The sequence below is a fragment of the Thermobia domestica genome, chromosome 5, assembly GCF_964235325.1.
Source record: "Thermobia domestica chromosome 5, izTheDome1.hap1.1, whole genome shotgun sequence".
NCBI classification, from domain to species: Eukaryota; Metazoa; Arthropoda; class Insecta; order Zygentoma; family Lepismatidae; genus Thermobia; species Thermobia domestica.
The window spans coordinates 235,169,520-235,196,425 of record NC_137458.1 but is presented as its reverse complement, the minus strand read 5'-3'; the positions used below and the strand labels follow the sequence as shown (position 1 = coordinate 235,196,425).

General features: G+C 36.5%; 1 protein-coding gene across 2 annotated transcripts in view; it reads left to right on the top strand.

The window, feature by feature from the left end:
* The window catches only part of LOC145686458 (uncharacterized), a 136,753-nt gene that overhangs the window by 42,624 nt on the left and 67,223 nt on the right, over positions 1-26,906 (top strand). For both annotated transcript variants that reach the window (XM_081759775.1, XM_081759776.1), the window contains 2 exons: positions 3,674-3,765; positions 17,780-17,967. In XM_081759775.1, the coding sequence (XP_081615901.1) occupies positions 3,674-3,765; positions 17,780-17,967 (280 nt within the window). The remainder of the gene's footprint in view (positions 1-3,673; positions 3,766-17,779; positions 17,968-26,906) is intronic.

The following is a 26,906-nucleotide window of genomic DNA, read 5'->3' as shown; positions in this document are numbered from 1 at the left end:
AGGACAAGTTCCGTCCGATGTAAGCCGACAAGCGGTTGGATTCCGCTTTAAGCGTATGTGACTCCTTCCAACATAACCCGGTTGTTGATTAATAACACCAAGGCAAAACAAATATATTTCTGTCCATATGTGATATAAATATATAAAGCAAATTATTTAAATCACAAAAACCGGGTTTAAACCCCCCAAAAACCGTTTTTTTTTTGGTTTTTTTCAATAAAAACCATGGTTTTTGCCAACCCTGCCTGGCAGTAATGTTTTACTGGTACAATCTGTAATTCAGTAATCGTGTGTTTTTTTTGGAACATTCCATTATCAATCGTAATACATTGCATTGACCTAAACATGTGAACATTCTGGAAGGTTCTCGAATCATAGCTGGTAGACTCTAGAAAGTTTTAGAATCATCTAGAACATTCTAGAAGGTTCTAGAACCGCTTAAAACATGCGAGAAAGTTCTAGAATCGTTTGGAACAGTTTAGAAAGTTCTAGAACCGTCTGAAACATTCTGAAAGGTTCTCAAATCATCTGGAACATTCTAGAACCGTCTGCAATGATCCTAAAATGGTGTATGTGTACTGCACAGAGGGAAAGAGGAAATCACCTTCCTAAAGGACAGATTTGGTGCAGCTCGACAGATTCCTAAAACCTGTAAATTTCACTCTGGTTCCTGTGTTTCAACGAAAAGCCACAATGAGGCAATATTCTTCTAAACCAGATATTAAGGATGAGTTAGTAATTGCAGCAGATGGCTCACAAGTTGGCATTACCATTGATAGAATCAATTGCTTTTTACGTGCACCTATGGTGGCTTCTGGTGGCTTGCTTGTGTTCTGCAAGTCGACGAGACACATGGAACAGCAAAGTTGTGTTTTCTGAGACCTCATGGACCAGCATCTTCCTTTGTATATCCAGATATACCAAATGTACTCTCACTACCTGCTTGTGACATCATCTCTCTTGTTGATCCCTTAACTGCAAGTGACCGTACTTACACGCTCAGTAACAAAGAGATGGCAGAAGCCAGCCGACTTCTTCAACATAGGCACCACGGACAATTGATCACTTCCAGCAGGTCAGTAATAGCTAAATATTTCTCACACGTTATTTCACTAGAATTGACAAATTGAGAAGTTGCCACATTGGCACCCCAGGTGTCTCTCCCGACATGGTTACACGAAAATCATTATAGAGTCCAGGCCCATTCTTGGCCCAAGTTGACATTTGGCACACTTATGCCAGACATATATGGAGCTACCTTGGTACTTAACTTCAAGGAAATCAAATGAGTACATTCTGAGATATCACTGATCCAAAATTTTCCCGGAAAATGATATTTGATTTCCAAATAAATGTACCTGTTTTATCTTCTGGCCTATTCTTTCCTCTTCAAAATTGTATATTATTTTTCTCTCTAGTTCAACATTTACGGGAGATATAATCAATTGAAGCTAACAAGATTTTACAAAAAGTACGAAATTTGTCCATTTCTTGCCACCCTGTACTCTGAAACTACAAGGGGTACAGGGCTACAATTTGGTGCATAATCATCTCTCATAGGAGCCTACAAGTTTCATCGAAATCTGACACCATGAGGTTTTGGGCTTGGTTCAATTTCACATGGAATGACTCTTAAGTGCACTTACTACCAAAAGAATTTTACCTATTACAGTTTCTTACTTTTTGCAGGTGATTGTGACTCCCGTAAGTGTTCTTTTAATCTAGGCCTGACATTCCTTTTAGACATACGTCTATAAGTATCTAGGCGGAAACAAGATATTTCGTATATGGAACTTAAAGAATTTTTGTCTGAAAAATTGCTTTAATGCTGGCTGAGAGATCTTTCAGTGTTCTTAGGTGGTTTTAAGTTGACTTCTAAGTTATAGAAGAGAAGGTCATTAATTTCCTGGAGTTAACTTTTTATGGGCTTGACAATAAATTTAATTAAGAAATTTAAAGGAAGCCTTCTGTCAGTACTTGCTATATATGTTAAAAAAATCTGGACAACCATAGATTGTTAAGGCGAACACTCGGATGGAAATATTTCTTAGAGCGTAGAGATTAGTCACGTTTCCGGTGTGTTTAAGCAAAGAAATTGAACCCATTATCAAATTAGTACTGATCAATGGTTACAATAGGTCCGCAGTGGCAATTTGCCAGAAACTTGCCTTTAGTATTGGTAGCAGGTTGGAAAGAAGAAAGAAGAGGAAAAGATATAGCTGGACAGCAAATGGGTTTCATTTTTGCTATTTCCCATCTTACCGTGCAGATTTCGAAAAATAGCTTTGAAGTGTAATTAAAAAGTTAGCGTAAAACCACTCAAGAATTTAGAAAGGCGCTCAGCAAATATAAAAGCTGTTTTACAAACAAAAATTCTTTAAATGGCTTATACGAGGTAATTTGTTACTGCCTAGATACTCCTACAGATATGAGTAAAAGGAATACCAGCACTAGATTAAAATAACACTTAAGGGAGTCCCGGAAGAATAAAGATGGTATATCGGAGTTATCCAGGTTTTCAGAAAAGTAAGCAAGCACTACAGAATTTCAAAATTTTACAACTGGCTGAAACACGTACTGATAGGAATATTTTTGAAGCTTTTTTCATTAGGACCAAAAATCCAAAATTAAGCACCGATAAAGGGAATTTCGATAGAGAATGGGATACTATAATCTAAAATTACATTAATAAATAATTAACAGTAGAATGTTGGTTCACATACCTTTATTAGTTTAACTAATCGTAAATATAAATATATTATTACAATTTGTTGACTACATCAGAATTTCTGTATGTGCGTTTCTCTGGATTTTAACATCTAAATTAAGAAAGAAAGAAAAAAAAAAACGCATGGATAAGGATATGGGAACATTGTACTTCGTTTGAATTTAATAGTGTATGATGCGGATAACTGACGATACTTCGAGAAGTGAATCAACAACTCGTAAATGCCTGATAAAAAATATGCTGGTAAAGTTCTTTTGATGGTAAGTGCACTTACACGAATTTAACTACGGGAAAGGTGGAATTGATATGCAGTATATGTTCTCAGAAATACAATACGCTACAGGTTAAAAAACAGATTACGATTTTTAACATTTGAAGATTTTCACTGAGGATGAAGCTTTAACTTTATGAAGATCTTATTTGTGCATATATTTTAAGCCTCTATGGATTTTAATAACGTTTAATCGATAAAGTATTCAAAAAATTGGATTTTATTTCCTTAGAATACAAAAATGTTTGTACATTTGATTTAATAGTAACAATAATATAATATAATATTTTTGACGTGATTTACCTAATCTTATGCTTACTATTTTCGCTATTTCTTAATTCATTGGTGATGTTCGTTTTTGAGTAAATAACTGCTTATAAATATCTTGCCAATTACGACTAAAACTCGTCACATATGTGCTAGTACACTAATTGTGACTGAACATTTCTTTGCTATTTAAAGATTTGTTCATTAAAGACAAATGTGCTCGTTGTGAGTAGTGGGCGAACATAACGTTTGTCTTTTCAACTGAAACAAGTAATCAATGAACAAGTAGTGTACAACTAAAACAAATAGTGAATTGCAGAGTATTATGTGTTAATCATATGAAACTTTTGTTTATATAGATCGTCTAAATGAATTCAGTATTTTAATATTTACATTTTTTTTTATAGCTGCTCAAAATGATAGGTCAGATTTGGTGATCCTTTTGCTGAATCGAGGAGCAGAAGATGTAAAGGAAGCATTTTCTGCTGCAATATACAATGTAAGATCTTTTATTTAGAAATGTATATAATAACATTAAGCGATAAAGTTTTACAGTTAATTTTTCTGTGTTGCTGAATATACAAACTCTAGCTTTAGGAAATAAATTTATATTAATAAGTTCGCTGAATGTACTTTTAGCGTTTCGATATTAATTCTCACACAATTACCACCTAAAGAAACTTCACTAATGTCTAATTTTGAATAATAAAAGTTTTTAGTATTTCAGATGTCCTCATGTTTAAACGTTCCACTGTAATTCTCGTTAGTCGAGGCTATCTTATTGCGATCTTTTTACTAAAACAGGGTGTCTATGGGTCACGAAAGTCAAGAAAAAGTCACGAAATTTAGGTTTTGGGTCACGTTTTTTTTTTTTTTTTTTTTTTTTTTTGTTTGTTTGTTTGTACAAATATAAGTACAGACTGGAAAATTTTGTTCTATAAAACATCAAAATTCACCACCAAAGATGTCTATGGTCGGCTTTAGACGCTACAAAATTGCTACCAAATCGCATGCATGAAAATTTGGCCTAATTCGCATCCAACTTCGCTCTTGAGAATGTTCCGAAATTTTATGGTTTGATAAAGAAAAGGTCACGAAAAAGTCACGAAATTTCATTTTGGAATTTTAGTCGACACCCTGTAAAAGCAACTATTTAACTTTTTGATTCAGACATTATATTATATAGAATCTTATAGGCAACAAGACATCTGAAACAAGAAAAAGTTCATACGTTTGTACAGTTTTTAACTCGTGTGTCGGAAACGATCTTAGCTAACTTTCTTTTTTTGTAACTTAATAATTACTTAAGTTTCAAATTCGTTACTAGAGCCTTTCTATTTGATCTGTGCCCCTTCTGGCGCTGCAGTCGATGTGTGTTTTCCCGTACCTCCCTCAAAAGAGGAGGGACAAGCTGTTGCGGCCGAGATCTTTCAATTGTTAGATTCAGAAGCGTTGCCAGAATGAATTATTTCACAGACTTCGCTGTTCTCCGTCTTGTTAGCCATTTTAAGTAGCCTACGATCTTCACTCATCAAAACCAAACGATTGAATGACAAATTGGCAGCATAATGGAGGTCATTCACTTCTTTTCTGTGAGCAAAGGGAGAATTTCCTCTGTCAGAGGGACCGAAGTATATTTCGCATATTTTCCGAGGGCACAGATGAGAGACAGGTTCTAGCCTATAGTCCGTAAGAAGATGATAAACCCTGCTACTGAAAACTAAGCTGTTACAAAGTATAACTGTTTAGAATTTAAATTATATTCCTTGTGCTGTAGAACTATACTCGTAATGTTGTTTCGTTAGATAGTACTGTAAGGTTTTATTATTGCGAATAATGTCGAAGAGTTTATAGAAGAAAAATAAAAATCTATAAAAAGAATAATTCTCTTCGTATTTAGTGGATATGAAAGGTTGTCACTTACGCAAAGAGAAGAGAAACTGGAGGTCTTCTACGAAAAATGTCTTGCGTAAATAGAAACCGATATAATTAAAAAAAAAAAAAAAAGCTTGAGGTGGCTACTATATTCCGAAAGTCATTTCAAACAAGTCGACCATTTTCCGACGTTGAAAACTATGAATTCGACATAATCTCAGTCATTTTCGACGTTCCCTCTTTCCTTTTACTAAACATGGGGCTAAACTTGGGACTTAAACGTCATTGGGAGCATTACTGTTCATTTCAGTGACCCCAAAAAGTATGGATTGCACACTAATATCGGTTATTTTGAATTATTTTTACATGTTAGCTCTTCCAAATCCCAGCTCTCCCATTTTTCTCCCACCATACTTTTGTTTTCCAGATTGTAAATCACGTATCTACCAAATTTGATTGAAATTGTTCCATGCGTTCCAGACTTACGCATGGGATACATATACATACACATACATCCAAATATCTGTATCTATCTATCTATGTATATGTATAAATAGATAGATGTACGAACAACACCTTCAGCATTGCCTCTGTAAATTCCCAAGCAGCTGGTATTAGAGATGCAAGGGCTCGGAAAAAAAACCGGCTTTTTTGGAAAAAAATCTCGGTTTTTTCTGCTTCGCTTTTTTGCTTGGGAAATTTTGGGCTTTTTTGAAAATTCTGCTTTAAATTGATAAACCAGATTTTGTTTCGCTTCTCTATAACACAAAAAGTCATTTAATTAGTGGTTGATGCCGATAATAATATAAAACCTCGAAAATAAACCATGAATTTCGAAAAGATATTCAAACAGTTTTACTTCTCAACATATTTACATTATGAATTCCAAAGGATTAACCAATGTATATAATAAGATTTTTTTAAACCTCTTACATACAAAAGTAAACAGGGTTGGCAAGTACCATGGTTGTTTTTGAAAATGCCAAAAAAAAAAAAACGTTTTTTGGAGGGGAGTTTAAACTAGGTTTTTTTGGGTTTAAATCAGGTTTTTTGGGTTTAGATATTTTGCTTTATATATTTTTATTAGATATTGACAGAAATAAGTATGTTTCGCCTTGGTGTTATTATGCAACAATGAGGTTATGCTGGAAGAGGTCACATAAGCTTAAAGAAGTCCGGTCAGTAAATTTCTTAAATTGAGAAACTCCCGCTCTAGCCATCGGGAAAATCCCGTAATTATTCTAAATGTAAACCAATAACGGAAAAATCCTGTTATTGCTTTGCGTGTAAAATTTAAAGGTCAACGTATCATAATCAGTACGCTAAAACTGAGGTATTAAATTACAAATTTAGTACGTACATATCATTGAAAGTACAATCCAAGCTAATGTTGGAAGCTACGTAGGCAATCCATAAATTTTGCCAATTTATATCAATATATTTAAGCAACCTTGGCTTCTTTATAAAACAACAGGCATTCAGGCATGGGGAAATATACAATTTAGTTTCGTTTCGTATGTTCAGGCTTAACATCCTTACGTAATACCGAGGTTATCAAGGAGAAGACTTTCGCTTGAAGTTACATCCGAACCGCTACTTTGTTTACGCATGAAAGAAGGGTTGTGGTTTGACCGAGAATTGAACATGGGACACCTTGATTAAAAGGTGAAAAGGAAATAAAACTAATGCAGATGGTTTGATGTGTGGAAACGTCACCATAAAGTTCACACGATTCGCATTTTTCGTTCTATTTATTTTATTTTTTGGTTTAAACCAGTTGTTTATTAAAAAAAAAAAAAGCTGGTGTAAACCAGCCAACCCTAATAGTAAATACTTCTTTAAAAAAATATTCAAATAAGTAGCAAAATTCTATGTAGTATTTTTACTTCAAAATATTCTATACCCTCTTTTTGGGCTGACACACAATCATAGTCATACGTCTTGCAAATAAAATCAGAAAAATAAACACACTGCTGAACAAGACTGCACTTATTTAATACAAAAACACATTTACACGTGACGTTTCGATCTTCTAGCCAAGATCCTCATCAGATGTACACTCTGATGAGAACGTCTGATGTATCCTCTGATAAGGATGTCATCAGAGTGTACGTCTAATGGGGATTTTGGCTAGAAGATCGGAACGTCACGTGTATTGTGACATTAAATAAGTGCAGTCTTGTTCAGCAGTGTGTTTATTTCTCTTTTTGGAACAAAATAAAATTAAAATAAAACATAAGAAAAATACTTAGATTTATATGATACACTTAAAGGCTGCACATCTAGAGCTTTTGGTTTTGTATATTCTTGAAATTCTACAGTTTTATATAAGCACCATCACGGTTTACTCAGTCCGCAAGTTTTCTGTATTTTTAGCAAGAGGGATTCAACATATGAAGGGTGTGAGGTAAGAACACGGTAACCCACAATTTTACTATTTTAAGAAATTAGAAATTTTCTGCTGCACAATCCATCTTGAAAGTAGGAAAACTGATTTTTCACATAAGACTATATATGAAGGATTAAACGAAGCGGTATGCGTTGCTGTTTATCTGGTGCTGCATAACTCAGCAATTGAAAATTTGTTAGTTACCGTGTTCTTGGCTCACACCCTTCATATGATTATGGAACTTTCCCACCCCACCACCACCAAAAAAAGAAAAAGACTACGGAATATATTTAAGTTAAGATAAATACAACTGCACAACAAACATGACTGAGTGGAGCTTTTGCGCTTCTATCGGGAAGTCCGGGATTCAACTCAGCATTCGACCATTCTGACAAAACTTTTCTTCATTCCATCTATGAAGTAGAAATAGTGCGTGTACTGTGAGTTGGCCGACTTCATTTCTTATTGTTTTTAAATAGTTATTATTACTAATTACCAGCAGTGACGGTTTTGCGAAGGTTAGGGGGACGGTCTTTCAGACTGAAGCCTGTCCCCCCAAATTACGGAATGTCTAAAACAAACGAAATATCTATTAGTTATGCCTTTACTCATAAACTTTAAGCTCCCGTCAAATAAAAATTACGAATGTTTAGAAAAACTAAACATTAGTAAAAAAAAAAAAAAAAAAAAAAAAAAAAACCCTCCCAAAATACTTTTCTAAATCCGCCACTGATTCTCAGTATAAAATGATCTTGAAGGTTGTATCCGGAAGATTATCTCTAAATATATAAACGAAACGAAATACAATATTAGTTATGCCTGTACCAAGGGTGCCCACAAAGGGGAGCTATGACGCAAAGTGCGTCATTGAAATATTGAAGGGGGGTAAAAATCTATATAAATATGTTTGAGGGGGTGTAAAAATTAATCGAAAAGATTTTTTTCATGGAAGAACACCTACGGATAGACAATTGAGGGGGGGTGCGTCATGAACATGGGGAGGGGTGGGCACCTTCCTGTACTCATAAACTTCAAGCTCCTCCCAAATAAAATTAGGACATTTTAGAAAACGAAACAATCAGAGAAACCCGCCCCAAAGTACGTTTCTAAATTCGCTACTGATTATTTGTATAAATTAGTATTCAAGGTTGTATCCGGAAAATTATTGCTAAATCGTTGCACAGGTACAGTATAACAGAAATGTGGAAGTACGGTTAGACGGATATATTGAAAAACGTACGCTTTGACGGATATATAGAAAAACGTAAGTTTAACTTTTGCACTAGAAGCTAGAGTACTAAGCTCTTAGAAATGAAACACAGACAACAAACTGAAATGATCCCGAGAAGAAAAAAATGTCGATAACTCAAAAGTTAAAATAAAGTTAAATGGCATGTAAAATTGCCCTCAAATACTACATTCTTCATGTTAGCTTTAATTCGTAAAACATGTGCTCCATCCATCTTGATGATGAATTTTAGAGCGAAATATGTCATTTAGGTCATGGAATTCTTATCTAACTATAGAATATACTATAAGAAAGCTATTTAGATAGGAAAATCATGAAAATGAAAAAAGCCAAAATTTCCAAAATTCTCGTTTTTTTTTTTCAAAAAAGCCGGCTTTTTATGTGCAAAAAACCGTCGATTCAAAAAAGCCGGCTTTTTTGCATCTCTAGCTGGTATCCTAGTTTATGCCTAAACTTCGGCTTAAACCTCATCGGGATTGTCGCCTTACAGATTAGCGACACCGAAAAGTGGATTTGACATTAATCTCGGTTACTTGAGACATTATAATTTTTTACCTCTTTTCAACCCTCATTCCGAGGTGGGCTAAACTTAGAGCTTTAAGCTATCTGGAGTGTGATGTTTCATCTCAGCGTCACCAAAGACTATGAATTCTACACTAATATCGAACGTCTTCCATTTATATTTTATGTCATCCCCTTTCCGACCCCCTGAGGGTGCTAATAGAGGCTAAGCGTAGACTTAACTAGTAGAAGAATGTTACTTTTAGTCTCAAGGATCCCGAAAACTATGTATTCGACACTAATATCAATCATTTTCAGTTATTTTTGCATGCTCCCTTCCCCCCGTAGGATGCTAATGGGAGCTCTACTTAAACATCATTAGGGATGGTCATTATTCAACTCAGCGATCCCGATAACTATGAATTCAACATTAATAATCAATCATTTTCGATTTTTTAAAATGTCACTCCCTCCCACTGTTCTAGGGGGTCGTACCCATGCTGGGGCTGAACTTGGACTTAAAGGGCATCAGAACTGTCACCAGTCAACCTAAGAAACCCGAAGACTATGGATTCGACACCGTCAGTGGTTTTTGATTATTATTTTAATGTTACTATTTTACCCCACCCTCTCTAGGGGTGCTAATAGGGGCTGAATTTGTACTTAAATGGCATCGGGGGTGCCACTATTCGTAGGGCAACTCTGATTGCCCAAACATGAATTTTGTGGCTTTCCGTCGTAATAAGATTTTTTTTCCTTAAAAGAACTTGAAAACGGTAAATTTAATACTCATACAGTTCATTTTCAGTCATTTTTATGTCACCCCTCTCACTCACCGCTAGGTCTGCTACGGGGGTCTTGCCCTATAGTGTTCTTTTCGAGATTATCTAATATAAATAATATAACGAGTTTGTCTGTGTATCTATCTGTCTGTCTGTGTGTCTATGTGCGGCCTGGGGACAAGACGAGTGGACCGAGAGTTACCAAATTTTGGTTACGGGTACCTTGTTCCAGGCCTCAGAGCAAGACGAAGCGTTTAAAAAAATCGCATCCCGGGGGGTCTCAGGGGGACGTTTACCGGGACATGTAAAAGTAGTAGAAAATGACCGATGTTAATGTCAAATTCATAGTTTTCGCGGTCGCTAAGATCAATGGTGAAACTCCGATCGCATTAACTTTCAAAATCACTCTATTCGGTTGCAGGCCGGGGATCACTGGGAAGGAGGGGGGGGGAAGATATTGAGACATGTAATAATAATCCAAAATGACCGATATTAGTGTCAAATCCATAGTTTTAGTGGTCGCTGAGATCAGTGATGGCTACTATCGGCTGGGTGCCAGAGACGTTTTTTCTTTCCTTTCTTTCTTCAAAATTCGAAACAGGCGGTCTCAGGAGACGTTTGCCGGGATATGTAAAAGTAATATAAAATGACCGATATGTTTTTCCTTTCGTTGTTCAGTTTGCTTACATAGATACTTTATCTGACTCATGCGAAGAATGGGCATTTCAGCTAGCAAGTAATATGTGTACCAAGTTTGGTTAAAATTACTCCAGTGTGTTAGCGATAAACTTGGAAAACTGAGGAAACCTGAAAACGTCAGGGAATTTGAGAAGACCAGAAATAGGGAATTCTGCTAAGAATCAGGGAATATCGGTATGCTAAGAACGAGATTTTAGAAATATTTGAAATTAAAATTTTAGGACTATTTCGGATGTAGTTGAGTGCTTCTTTTTTAAATGGAAACTTCAAATTTAAAAACTTACTTGTGTCTTCCACTAACGATGTATAACAAACTTCTATCCTGTAGTTGTGCTCATTATCTTGTGCTTTCGTTTGTGCAGTGGAATATTATACTGGTGAATCATTCACAAAATGCAATTGAATCAGCTATCCAATGGGAAATTCATTTTAGTCGCACGCATAATTCCAACATTCTTTCTTTTTCTTTCCCATTAGTTTCGATTTATCAGGGTTTCCTGTTCTGCAGTAAGTAGGAGTAGCTTATCACACAAATGAAAGGACTTTGGAATACAGTTACTCGTGTTTGAGCTTCTGTGTTTTTATTGTAATATTTTAATTCTCAAAGAGATTTATTTCGAAAGTACTTATGGTTACGAAAATAGCTATAAAGTTGCATATTAGCGTACACATCGGTTCAATACTCAGTAGATAGTGAGACTAATTTAATCGGGCTCTTGATCTTTAAATATACAATAGGTCTATAAATACCAAGGTGTACTTTGTACTTATAATGCAGTATTTGTTCATGTTCCATCAATAATTATACATTTATAATGATTTGTTTCATAAATTAAAAAAAAATCTTGTTTATTCTTATTTTAAATTATTATGGCATTAAAAATGAAGCAGCATTTTGTGAACATTATTTATGATACATGATTTGAAATAAAGTTTCTCTTCCTCTCTCTCTGTAATCATTCTTTCTGCCTATTTTTTTTTTTTTTTTTTCAATGCCAATACGAAATGTTCAAAGTTTTATAAAAGAAAATTTTTTCAGAGAAGACGTGTAAAAATATTTTGCAACTGGAATGTAACTTTTGAGAGAGGGTCACAAAAATTGTTCTGGGGCTTGAAGGGTGTGACCCAAATGGACACCCTTATTAGCATCCCTCTCCGAAAACATGTAACAAACACTGGATTTCTTTAAGCAATTCGCAGAGGAATGAAAGATAAGAGAAAGAAACGGTCAGAATTTGCGATTCAAATTATCGTAAAATAATATTAATTTGTTTCCAGTACACTGTGAAAGTAACGAAGTTTCATAATGTGTAATTCTTGTTTTAATTTTGACACCTTCATGATTCTACTGTAGGAAAAAATTCGTAAATAGAATCTCCACCATGTTCTATGTTGTTGTTCTATAACTTATTTTTTGCCAGAATACTTAGACTGTGGAGCTAAGGAAGCAGACAGCTAGCTTCCTTCTTACTTACAGTTCGTTATTGCATATTACATTGAATGAAGGAACTGATTCCAAACGAACGATCATATTTCAGATTGTAGGTTTGAAATATTGTGCATGTTGATACTAACTTAAACACAAATTCGCAACCATGTAAATAATGTTCTGGGATTCGATTTTAATTTTCTCAGTAATAAGCTATTCTCTGCCCGCTTTCTGGTGTGGGAATTCAGTTTACTTTCGCGGTAATATTCATCGCTGAAAAATACAATTTTTAAAAACTCAGATGTGCGAACCTAACAAACAATTAATACAAAGTAATAAAGACATTATTAGAAGAAATTCCAAATGAATAAACAGCAACCTGAGAATGAGGTATACTCTGTATTATGTATATTAAGCTCGCGATCGTGATTCATTGTTGGCGTGTTATTATTGTAGTTCAGCATTTTCATTTCTTATCTTAGAAAGTTAGCAATGCTAATAACAGTAACTAGTAGCTTGATTGGCAAGGAAAGGCGGAATGTGTCACGCGATGTAAAAGTACGAAAAAGAAAAAGAACAACAATTTTATGTGAAGACTATGGTTATGTATACAGTAGTTACATTTATGTATATTTGATAAGTTCGTCAATAATATAACGCTAATAAAATATGTGGAAAATACAGGTTTTGTAATATGATTGGTAAATTCAGTAAAACGAATTGGGAGTAAATTATAGTTGTTTTATAACTGTGTTTTCACTCGAGAGTTTGAAATTGTGCCGAATAGTTTAGTAAGTGCATTCCACTATAAAATACGCTTTAACTAATAGAATTATTCTATAACTAACAAAAATGAATACCATTAGTTTTGAGGAGGAATTCATGAAGTATTCAGACGTCTTTTTGATTCAGTTACAAAACGTATTTCATGTATACCAAAATGATTTAATGCATCTATCCGGCTGATGAGAGAGATTTTGTTCGAAGAAAGACAAAATTTGTCAGCGTTTGGATCTCGGTTTTTATGAAGACATAGTTGATAAGCATTTTCCAGCCATCGATTCTTGCGATAGTTTGAAGGTATCGTTCACGTCTAGCAATACAGTAAACAGCACCGATTATTTAAGGAACAAATTCCAAAATGTTGATGCGCTCGTTAGTGATTCAGTGATTAGCGAAGGGGACAGAAATTTAACCGAGACTGTGAAGAAGCCAGTCCCGTTACTAAGAAACAGAGCTAAGTCAAATGGTATTCATGATCAACAGAATTAATCAGTGTGAATTAAAAGTTTATTAATTTTGAAAAATGCAGGCGATAATGAAATAGTCATACATGACACGAATAATGATTTTGTCTATGATACTGGTATCTCAAATACAGAAATAATTGTGTGTTTGCAAGGCCTGACGGAAGTGATTCAAAGTGTGTGTTGTGCTAATTGTGTCACAGATTGCCAAAGACTGAGAATGAGACGAAAATTCCCCTTGATAATGAAACAATTACACGATACACTGTGAAAGGAATTTCGTAGCGAACAGTACAACTAGAATATCATCCAAATGGAATAAAGCAGAAGAGGAGAAAGAATCGATTTCTGAAGACTTGAAAATTGTTTATGCCTATCTGACTAATGGTATTTTGCAAAATGAAGTATAGCAAAGATAGATTTGATTGCGAACAGCAAAAAAGTGCAGGCTTCGTTACTGGATAATCAGGTTACGACAGTTTGGTAGGTTTGAAACTGGGATTAATGTTGCTGTTGTTCATTTTAATCCTAGAAAGGAAATGTCTTAAAAGAATTCTTGAATATTGTAAACCGCACATTCCGAAAAGAAACAGTATTACAGTTATTAGTTGGACAGACAACTATGATCACAGATGACAGCTATGGATCATAACCAAATGTTCGTGTTACATGCTCTGAGAAGTTCCAATGTGTTCCGAATGAAAAAACAAATGCAACCTTATTGTGAATTATTCAGGTGAATGTGTGCACGATGCCATTCGTTGATACCCCACCACTGCAGAATATTGACACCAACCAGACATAATGATAATGGCATTGAAAAACTGTTATGATGATTATAGTTTCCATTTTGTTTGTTTGGTTACTTTACATTATTCTTTCCTTTGTTATTTCATATGATTTGATGATAATATGTATTATGAAGAGAAACAACACTTTAATAATTACAATTTAATTTTATCAAATGATGATGCTTCACTTAATTTTGTTTTTGTCGTATTCGTATTATTGTTAGTTTGTTTCAGTATTTATGAATTTATTTTAATAATTTTAACTTATATGTTATTTCAAATTTTATCTCTAGCAATGAATTGAAAAGTAAATACTGATTAACTCTTTATTTATCGATAATTAATGTGTAATATTTTGTTTTTTGTTGTTATTAATCTGTGTAAATATTTGTGAAAATATCTTAGTTAATCTTATTTAAATGTTAAGTTCTTAGGGTTAAGTTCCAAAGTTGGTCGTCCGTTTCTAGCAAAATTTTAAAAATTTACTGGGAAGAAATGAATAATTTGCTTTGTTTGTGTGCTTGATAATGTATAAAGAGAGCGAAAGTTCTGTTTATTTTCTTATATAAACAGATCTAAACATGGAATTATTTGGCAAGTGGAGGGAACTACTTGGCGCAAGGTAGGATTATGGGTATGGAATGAGCATTTGTTTTGTAAACATGGCTGGTGATAATCAGGAAACTCTATTTAAACTAAGTAAAAGTCATGGCTTAATAAATCTAAAAGTACATTGTAGAAAATGCGGTAAGCAAATACCCGTGCTGAAACGTGAAGAAAGTTATACTTTTCAATGTAACGGTAAGTAGCATAACCAACATGGCTGCATGGTTCTAGAACACTGGTTCCCCTTCCCATTTAGCTGTAATAAAGATAGAATACAACGTGCCCTGCGGGACTCTAACCCGCCTTCACTCGCTAATGCTTGCTCGGCAATACTATCTGAATTAAATATTAAACTTTGGTACACAAAGGAAACAATTATTACGTTTTTAGCCAAAAGCTAGGCGGACGACCAACTTCGGAATAAATGCCAGTTCTTATCTTAATTACTTTATGCTCTTTGTCATTATTATGAACTATTTTTGTATCAGTTATCATTTTCAGCAACTTTCTAATGTGGCGATTAATGGTTTTACTTTAGCGTCCAAGTGCGTACTTCAACTTTCTTCTTTAGCCAACATCTTATTTTGTGGCTTATTGTGTGTAACGAAGAAATACTCAATTATCTTCTTCTGTGACCGTTTGCTAACAATTAATATATAGTCGTTGCCAAAAGTCTTGAGCACACTATTGACTTTTAGAATTTTTCCAAACAAAATACACTATATCTTTAAAAACCTCTGTTTGTTGGATTTGTTTATGAAAATAAGCATTACTATTTACTTAAAGAATCGAAAATACACTACCCTGTTTCCATTGAGACCAATTTATTTAGGATGTTTGCGTTTATCGAAGTGCCGATCTTAAGCCTTGGGAAGAGTTTTACAAATTCCAAGCACTTACTTGATCAATTTATCTAACTTTTGCAAAGCTATGCGATTCCAACAGCTTTGAGCAGTGTTCCAGAGATTTTCAGTATTCATTGTCATGTGTTTACGGACTGTCAAGTGAAATTCATCTCCTAAGAAATCGATGGGTGAAAAATCCTGAGACTATAGCGCGGATATTCCAGTTTTGTAATGATGTGGGCGTCCTCTTTGCTTTGCAGATAAATATTGCATAACTTGGAAAAATGTTTAGGATTGTTATGCTCTTCAAAGTTAAGGCCCAAAACCCGCTTCCTAATGGAATTACATGCCCTACTTAAATGTTGTGATGTACGTTTTTGTCCATCATTCCGTTGGTTTGAACTAAATCACTAATCTGCTTTACTGTAGAACATCCACATACAGTGACACTATCTTTTCCGTGCTTGACTGTAGGCATTACACAGTCGGGATAGAAGCACTGTATGGAGAGGACGACGCACAAACATCTGGCGTTGGGAACCGAGAAATTGAACTTGGATTCGTTCGTCCGGAGAACCTGCTCCTGCCTGCTTCTGTCTGAATGTGTGCCTGCACTACTTCCTCTAGGACGAAATTTATCAGCAGTAGTACACTACTAGTGCCACACTGCGTCCAGTCCACGAACTTATTGACTGTAGTGGAATATTACTTGTATGATAAAACATATTACATTGCATCCGATCTGTAACGAATGTAAAATTTCAAGTTCCTTGTTTTAGTGTATCATATGTTAACATAAGTATGATATAAGAAGATATTATTTCATATAAGTATTGAAATGACTTTTTGTTATTTAGTTATATACGGATACTTATCTATTTAATTGAAATACCTGAAAAATCAACTTACCAGATTAATATAGCTTTAGACCAACTTCCTACGTCAGAGCAGCTTTAGTACGACGTGAAATAGATTCATGGAGGTTGTGAACGATAGTAAATGGAATATTACACCATTCCACGTACAGTGCATCAGTCAGTAACATGCGAGAGGATACAGGAAAATATCTGCGCCTGATTCGTGTTTCGAAAACGGACCACAGATGTTCAATTATGTTCACGTCCAGGGATTGGGCAGGCCACGGAAGGTGTTTAACTTCATCCCGACGTTCCAGAAACCACGACGCAACAGCTCCATCTGTGTGAGTGGGAACATTATCATCCTCCTGGTATAGAGCTCCATTGCCTGGAAAAAATATACGGTGCGGACTATAGGATGCATATGGTCCCCTAAAATGACAACATAATCAGGAGCGGGACGCGATCGTTAAGCGTCAGCGTAAAATCCACTGAAAACCAGAATATTGTGATCCACACCGTTATGTTCCATGGTTGGGGGGGGGGGGGGAGACACTGGGGATCATGAGCTTCTTCCGGCTCCCGCCAGATAAACACGGCTCATGGTTTGAAGTAAAGTGAGCGATGATTCATTTGATTATATCGTGGTCCCTTATCCCTAAAGCGTTATGGTCCATTATCAGTAGTTTCGCCATGCAATCCGACCCCGTATATTCATGCCATGTAACTCTCCGTGGACTGAAGTCGTGGGAGGTTCACCTGAATTTCTCCGTCACTTGCACCGCAGTCGCATGATGTTCATTTTAGTGTTTGGCGGGACCTGTCACTGAGGGTTTTCTTCGAACCACTATTCGTCTTTGAGGTGGGGTTTTGCCATGAGTTTTGTAGGCCATAATCACCGTGGGCACTGCCCTCGTGACACACACACAACATATTTTACATGCTTCATGCTCGCATCATGTAACCGAGCATCAACAGTTCAAAGTCAGAGAGGTCACTATTTTACAGTATCACCGTCTGCTCAGTTCACAGCACACTACCGTTCTACTGCTCCTTACGTAGTACGCAGTTCGCCCTAACACACCGCCAAGAGTCTACTGCTGCAGTCGCCGGATGACCGTCACTTACCCAGACAGCTAGCGTTTTCAACTCCAGGTGTTTCCTTTAAACTGATTAGTATCTGTAATAATCGCTAGCAAAACGTTTTGTGATATTGTAATGGAAATTGTCTTTATAATTATAGGATTGTCCAAATGCGCTTATCGCTCTCTTGAAACATAGCCCGATGGCCTTATATGAATTGGGTGAGCAATTAGGATATAGAGAGCGTCGAGCACGAAATTTTGTGATTTATGAGATATATACACGAGGTGAAAGGAATTATGAGGTTAAGATACGTAAAATAAATAAACCGCTGCGTAAGATGTACAGGTTTGTATATTTTTACTTGTAACTTTTTTGCTTTTTTAATTTTAAAAATATTTCATTCAAACTTTATTACACTAAAATTCTTCTCAAGTAAAATGGTTGATACTAAAGCTATGTGCTTCAACCTGCAATACAAACTTAAAAGATTTGGAATAGTTTTACTTTCTCAGTATCTAAAACATATGAGATGGAACCACTAGTTAACGTGAGATCATTCATGCAAACAGATAATATCCACATGGAAAATCAAAGATAAATCCACACCCAGATCTTATTCTTGGTCATTCTACCCAGTTACTATTCTTTAGTTCATCATTTAGTAATGTTGTGTTAGATCTCTATATTTTTTATTATTTAAAAAGAAATGAAAGTTGAAGAAACGACATGTCTTGTATGTATAATGAAATTAGGAAAGATGTTCGAATTTCGTATTCCCATTTATCGAAGCACACAGAACTCGAAAAGTATGTTTGTTGTTTTTCGATACTTCGTAGAACAGTAAATTCGAAAAGTGATTGGCCAATTGTTTCAAATGACATATCAAAGAAAATTTGGTGTAATACGGTTAAATTAGGAGGCTGGAGTGAACCTACACTTGTTTTTGCTGTCATGTATTTTCTCTAGCGTGTTATTAAATGTCTGTGTTGAGATAAACATAATTCTCAACTTACTTTGAATTCGAAGTAATTATAAAGAACATAATAAAATATAGTTATGATTAAAATTATTTAATCGTTTTACTTACGTAAAATTTTGGTTACTGAAAATATCTTACACTTTAAACTTTGAGCTCTTCCCTGGAATGTAATTCGTTCACGGAGGATAAAAATAGGGGAAAAAGTTAGAAAGAAATATCAAGAAAATAAAAAGAAACGGACTCACCAGGATATAGCAATGTGAAAAACATCTTGTCGGTAGTTCTCATTTACATAACAAATACAAGGAAACGAAAAAAGCTCTTGCCATTTCTGACGTACCATTAATCATGCGCTCAGAGAGAAAACGAAATGACGCACGTGCGTGCCAAGTGATCGGGAATTAGTCTGACCATCGATCTTCAGTAATACAGGCACGTTGTGCACGTACAGCAATCATAGCTCGCCCAGCGTCAAAGAGAAATAGAGGTAGCGAAGAAGCTTGTTTGCGTGTGTTTATTGTATGAGTTTTAAAATGGGCTTGTCAGTTGGCGCATCAAGTCGCCGCATATGCCAGGTATTTGGGGAGATGCCGTAAACGAATGCACCGCCAGGCATTGGTTCCAGAAATTCCGTTTGGGAGATATGAGGCCTTCGGACAAACCTCGCAGTGGACGACTACGTGTGGGGGATGACGAGACCCTTAAAGCAGCCATCGAGGAAGGCAGTGGTCTAACGTGTAACTTGCAGAAAATTCCATGTTTCCGCTAAAACCGTCAGGCTGCACATACATGGGATAGAAAGGTCCGACAAGTTAAGGAAATGGGTATCCCACACATTGTCGGCAGCCAACAAGGAACAGCAAGTAACAGTCTGTTTGTCCGTGCTTACTCTGCACCTGAGCACTTGGTTCTGGTGACGGGAAGTGGGTCCTCTATGACACTCCCAAGCGTACTAGACATTGATTGTAGCCACGTGACCGTGTTCCTCACATGCAAGACCATCTCTGCACCCACAACAGGTTGTGCTCTCTATAGGGTGGAATTGTCGCATTACGAGCTCCTTTTACCTGGTTATACAATATTGCTGATCTCTACTTTTAGAAATGGCAAAGGGTGCACCGTGCAATGGGATAGAAGAAGCCGATATTCGTAAATTGCAAGGGTGTGTTGTTCCTGCAAGACAATGCCAAGTCACATATGGCAAAGTGGACTTGGAAGACCCTTCAGCAACTTGATTGGAAGGCACTGCCATGCACCGTATTCACCGGACTTTGTGCCAACAGATTACCACGTGTTTCATTCCCTCGACAACCATCTCCGTGGGAGATCCTTCGCAAATAAGTAAGACCTGCAAACCGCACTCACGAACTTCTTTGCATCCACGACCACTGAGTTTTATCACCAGGGTATTGTGCAGCTGCAGGAACTTTGGATGCTGACGGAGATTACTTTACTATCCACTGTATAGCTCTTTATCACTTCTCTAGAACGGCAAGAACTTTTTGACTACCTTGTAGTACTATAGCAGACTGTGAAATTGCGGTCTTAATGTGTATATTATTTGGTCGGGCAGGGAGTGTTAATGTATTTATTGTTAGACCAATACCGTGAGCATTTTTTAATTACTGTCTTCCATTCCTCACTTAACGAATCCTTTTCTATGCTGAGTTTTTCATTTTTTTAAGAAAAATAAACAGATTTTCAAAAAAAAAAAAGTCTTTCTATTTCGTTGTTAGCTTAAAAAAAATTCTCGAGCTTATTGAAAATAAACGTTAAAGAGACAAAAACAATGGTGATAGAAATGGAGATGTCTGTGTCAAATATAGTAGTAAGGGGTGAGAGAGTGAAGTGGCTAAAAGGTATCTATCTAGCCGAAATTCAATTCCTACTATATTGCCTATGTTATTCAACGCCTGGTAGCCTTAATCTAATTCAGTGATATAATTACTAAATCTTTCCACGTGTGGCAGAGATACGAACAAATTAATCCTTGATGCTAATTGTCTACAGAATTCTTACATCTTAGTCCACTATCATCATTATTATTACGACTTCTATAAACTTTATTCACATTGCAACACCGACTTTCTTCATATCATATCAACAAAGGTAATTAAGTAAAATTACCAACCACAGTCTATTCTCCTTCTTTATCATAACATGCTTCTCATTTTACACACTTGGCCCGGTTACATACCTGTACCTTTCATACAGAGAAAAAGTAGAACAAGTGACTAGTTTTTGATATGCCTGAGTAGTATTATTAGTGATGATTTGAAGTGCGAATGTGAAATGAAAGCAAGAATATGAATGGCGAAAGGAGCACTTAGGAAAAAGAAAAACGTATTTTGTAGGTTCTTGAATAAATAATTAAAAAAAAAAAAAAAACACTCATAAAAGTTTCGTGTTTAGTATTGTGCTTTATGGGACCGAGATATGGACATCATCTAAAAGCAATGAAAAAAAAAAAAGAATAAAGGTACGGAGAAAAATGGAAAGATTTAGCCGGTCGAACAGAAAACGAATAGGTAGGTGTTAGAAATAATAGAGGAATAAAGAGCCATTTTAATTGTAATATAAAGGAGGAAGAGAAAGTGGTTGGAACATCGGCTAAGAAACAACTGTATTACAGAGGTTGTTCAGCCTACATCTGGCCGATTTTGTTCCTTCCTCCTCCCGGGCTGAATGGACTCACCCGACCTGGCTCGAGGCGTCCTGCAGTGTTTTGCAGTAGCTTCCTGGGAACGGAGTTGTTTTTCCGCGCGGACGACAATAACGCACAAAACAGGACCATTGTTGTGAGTGTTGTGTTTAATTTCTTTCCAAGTGTGTGGGTTTCCGCTCTGTGATCAAAATGCCGCCCAAACTAAGCCGGTTTTGGGAAGGCTATGTTGAGGCTCTTTATGACGCCCACTTTAGTGTTTCTGTCGTTAGAAAACAGTTCAAGAAGAATGGTTGCAACATCAGTTTAAGTGGAATAAAAAATGTTATTAAAAAGTACAAGGGCAACGAAGCTCCACCATTTGGATCACCAACGAAGTTGCCTAGGAAGCGGGAATGCACCAAGGCCACCTTCACCATGCAGAGGAAACTTCGCAAAATCGCAATGCAAGAAAATCCGCCAACACAAAGGTGTATGGCTAATCGTCTTGACGTGTCTTTGGGGACTGTGAGCCGGACGTTACACCATCAACTCAAGCTGGAAAAGGTCATGAAAGCTCGCGGCCATCTTCTCACGGATGCCCACCAAAAGGAACGAAAGTGTAACGCCCGGATGCTGTACGAACAGTTTTTGGCAAAACAAAGGTGGATGTACGTCGTAACGCTCGATGAAGCACGAATTTACCTTTCCGACTGCGGCAAACTGAGAGCTATCATGTGCCGAGAGAAAGGCGCCAAGAACTTCAGAAGGTGGGTCCGTGTCTGTAAAGAATCCTTCCCAAAAGGATTCATGGTTGTTACTGGCTACTGTTACCGAGGTAAACTGAAGATTCGTAGGGTGGCGAAGAATTGCAAAATAAATTCGCAGTATTTTCAGGAGCAGATCATGCGGCCCATCTACGAGCATGAGATTCCAACAATGTACAAAAATGACGCTAATCTGGTGCGCATTCACATGGACAAGGCCTCATCACATACCTCACGATCGTCCCTCGCATTCTACAGGAAGATGGAGGAGGCAAGTAGTATACAGGTGATACTTTTCAATGAGGTACCTGTTAAATCTCCAGATGCAAGTACTATAAACTATTGTGGATTTGGATTGCAGAAGCGGGCTTTGGGAAAACGGCCTGTGACAGCTGTGGAAGGACTTTGGAAAGCTGTGCAAAGGGAATGGGACAAGATTCCCCTCCCAGTTCTTCAGAGAAGCCTATTACAGTGGAAATTACGCTGTCGGGCTATTGTTAGGAACCAAGGGACACTCATCAAGCACTTACGGGTCTGACGCCATGGATTCTTCTAAATTTTTAGGTAAGTCGAAATTGGCCAAATGTAGACTGAACAGCCTCTGTATAAGGGACGTGCTAGGTCTGGTGGCAGAGAAAAGAGGGAGAGGAACAAAAGGCTACAGTCAATGGAGGGTATTATCAAAACAGGAAAACTGTACGTGAAGATGAAGAGGTTAGCGGGAGACCGTGTTGTATGGAAGTTTCTCAGTTTGCAGTAGGTCACCTGCCAATAACAGCGAATACATATGATGTTGATAAGTCTATGTTATGATTTGTTTGAAAAGACTCGAAACCAGGTGTTCTGTTGTGGCGTATTTAAGATATTCTTTCACTCATACCTTTAAAGTTCTTCTTGTTGTGCATATATAATCCTCCAAGCAATGACACTTTATCTCGTAGACTCCTGATTTCTTATTGGGATTGGTGTAATAGCTGTTAAATTGGGTAAGTTTCGGAGATGGGGGTAGTGGAAGGTTAACGCTGTGTGCAAACTTTGAGTAAAAATCTTATTCAAGCAGTTGTAATCTAGGAAATATAAGTAGTCCAACTCATTATTTTCTTCAGTCTTTGTTTCGGATTTGTGAAAACGTGGATGTATTTTAATCTAATAGTGTCAAGCCAACGATCGAATTTTTTTTCTCTTTCTGCTATAAGGCTTTCTTTCTTCGTTGGAATCTGATTTAAAATAAGGAATCGTTTATTTACTGAAGGTAGATGGCGTGAGTGGAAATTTTTTTCTCCAGTGTATTAATATTTTTAGAGACGCGTACGCTAACCGTATAACCAGGAGAAAACTCTATCCACAAGGTGTTCCGTGCATTTCTCTATCATGGTGAATCCGTTCTTTTCTATTTCTTTGACTTTTTTTTACTTTTTCTTCTATTTTTTAACCCACGAACAAGGTCCGAGGGCAGAACTGAAAATTTGGAAGTGTAAGATATATATATATATATATATATATATATATATATATATATATATATATATATATATATACTGTATATATATATATATAAAGGTGTCCCTTATTTTGAGTAATTTCGTGTTGCGATACGCACCCCCCCACCCCAAATGTATTCTATGTAACCATAAACACGCATTAGTGAAATAGCAGCTCGCTACGAGAACGTTAACCCGTGCCGACTTGACGACAAAAGTCATGATATGGCGTTTCCACATTATATTATAATTTTGAATTTCCAACCGTGATAACGGAAAAACTAAAAGAGACAGAGAAACGAAACTTTGCATGAAGCAACTAGAGAAAGAGCGACATCTGTTCGTGTATTGACAAACAGCACCAGATGAACAGTGTTGCCAACCCAAGACAAAGTTGTGTTTTTGTAAATGAAATGACCTAAATTGAATATAATCATTGGAAGCAGCAATGAAAACAAAGACAAAAGAGATTGTAAAGGCAGATCAGTGTTGCAAACTGTTCGAGAAATAATGTGTAATATGTGTTGGCGCACACAGGGAGTGAGGCACTAACGGTTTGTACACCTTAAACCAGATACTGATAAGAAATTGTTTGCGTTAACTTTTAAGTCTAGAAGCATCCGCTGAACAGTGTTGCCATCAACAGAAGGGAGAAATTGAGTTTGGAAAAGATACAATAACTCGCAAAAGGTCACTAGTTCTGTATGCTTTAAAACCTATAACACCAGTTAACAAATTTAAACTTTTTGTTTGTTACATGAGAAAAATCACCTGATCTTAAAGGAACTGTTTGCGCTGAATTCGAATATGCACTCGGTTTCTCTCCATCACGTACAGTTTTCTCGTAACAGAGGGATTTTCGGGAAATTCCCTCAAAAATTTCCCTTTTTCAGATATTTTATTCCCCTAGCTCCTGTCCCCTTACATATAGTAACATAGAAATTATACCTAAGTATACCTTGATTTATATTTAATAAACCCTAAAAGTTTCGTAAAAATCGCTTTGTTCTTTCTAGAGAAATAAATATATTTGTATGTATACTGTGTGCACTGTTTATTGCATCTGATAGTAATGCTTTCAGATCTCCTGAGTTGGGGTAAAAACGATTTGCTTTATTACTACAAACACAGACATAAAAATGAATATTTACAATAGTCAACAACACACTTGTATTGCTCTCTGTAAAGTAGAAACGTGTATAAAAATAGAATGTACTTCCAACGTATATTTTGTTTAAACGTACAGTATATGTATATCTTAATACATATATATACAATTCTCCAAGTTTTTTCGTTTTGTTCATGAAATGGTTATCGATATTTGTTATCAAATGTAACAGAATGCAAAAGAAAGAAAGAATGGAATACAGACTCATTGTTGACAACAATGAACTAATGCAGTCTGAATTTTCCACTACGGTATAGTTTCCCCTCTCCCCCCGCGCATTTCTTTCTTTCTTGTGTTCTTGACACCTGGTGAGGGAGTTTTGTACATTTTTATATTGACGTGTGGTTTAACACTACTTCACTTTCAAAGTTGTCTTTGCTGCTAAGAGTGCTTTCATGTTTGATCTTAACGGCATTATACCCAACTAAGACCAGAAGTTTAGTTTGTGATCAGTACAATGGCGTCAAGAGGACGGCGTTCGTGTGTTAACTCACCAAATAGTTTTTGTTATGTGTGTGGCCAGTTTGTAGTTAAAGGACAGTGTAGATCCATTACGCCATCGGTGAAACTAGCATATTATACGCGTATATATTTCGGATATCGTGTGGGAGATCAGGACAAAACTTGGGCACCCAACATAATTTGTGCGTCGTGCTACGTCACTTTACTTGCATGGGCCAAAGGGAAACAGAGGTTCATGAAATTTGCTGTACCAATGGTGTGGAGAGAACCCACCAACCATCTGGATGATTGTTATTTTTGTCTCACAGTAGTTAAGGGACATTCTAAAAAAAGCAAATACACAATAAGTTATCAAAACGTTAAATCCGCAATTAGACCTATTCCGCACGGGGATGAACTTCCACTTTCCGAGCCCCCTACCAACTGGGAAGAGATATGGCCAAAAGACTCTGATGATGATCATGACCTTGATGAACCATCGACATCAACATGTACATCCAAGGATCCAACGTTCATCCCTGACTGTGTTCGCGAGCCACATTTCATCCGGCAATGTGAACTTAATGACTTAGTCCGTGATTTGCATCTGACAAAACAAGAGGCGGAACTTCTGGGATCAAGGCTCCAGCAGTGGAACTTTTTGGATGCAGAAATGAACATATCAGTGTACAGGAAAAGGCATGTTCAATTTTCAAGCTATTTCTCAATGCAAGATAATGTGTGCGTATGTACGGATATAAATGGGTTGATGGCGGAGCTAGGAATTCCTTACGTTCCAGAAGAATGGAGGTTATTTATCGACGCGTCAAAGGTCAGCCTTAAAGCTGTCCTTTTACATAATGGAAATAAAAAACCTTCTATACCACTTGCGCACTCAGTGAAGATTGAGGAATCCTATGACACCATGTCAACTTTGCTAAATCTTATAAATTACAAGGACCATTGTTGGCAAATATGTTGTGATCTCAAGGTAGTTGGTATTTTATTAGGACTGCAGTGCGGTTACACGAAGTACCAATGTTTTTTATGTTTATGGGATAGCCGAGCTGATGACAAACATTATGAAGTGAAGGAATGGGAACCTAGAGTGAATTACGTACCTGAAGAATGCAACGTCAAATACGCTCCTTTGGTAGATCCTAATAAGATATTACTACCGCCATTTCATATCAAGTTAGGACTTATGAAAAACTTTGTCAAAGCCTGGACACATCTGGTGAAGGTTTCAAGTATTTGCGAGATAAGTTCCCTAACCTGAGTGATGCTAAGATTTCAGCGGGAGTGTTTATTGGTCCCCAAATTAGGAAATTAATGCTTGATGATAGCTTTGACAGCAAGTTAAACAGTGCTGAGCTAGCTGCCTGGACAGCATTTAAGTGTGTTGTGCGCAACTTTCTGGGCAATAACAAAGCTGAGAGTTACACAGAAATCGTACAGGACATGATACAGAAATACAAAGAGTTGGGTTGTAGGATGTCTTTAAAAATCCACTTTTTGCACTCCCACTTCAGCTTCTTTCCTGCTAACCTAGGTGCTCTCAGCGACGAACAGGGGGAAATATTCCACCAAGATATAATGGCAATGGAGAAAAGGTACCAGGGACGATGGGATCCTTCAATGATGGGGGACTATTGTTGGGGTCTTGTTAGAGAATGCAATATTTCTTACAAAAGAAGGAAGTAGTGTACGTTTTTGTAACCCAATGGAAGTTTCATATATTGTGATAGTTTTGATTGTCTTTTCATGACCTTTTGGTACATTTGTATTATTGTTTATTGTAAATTGT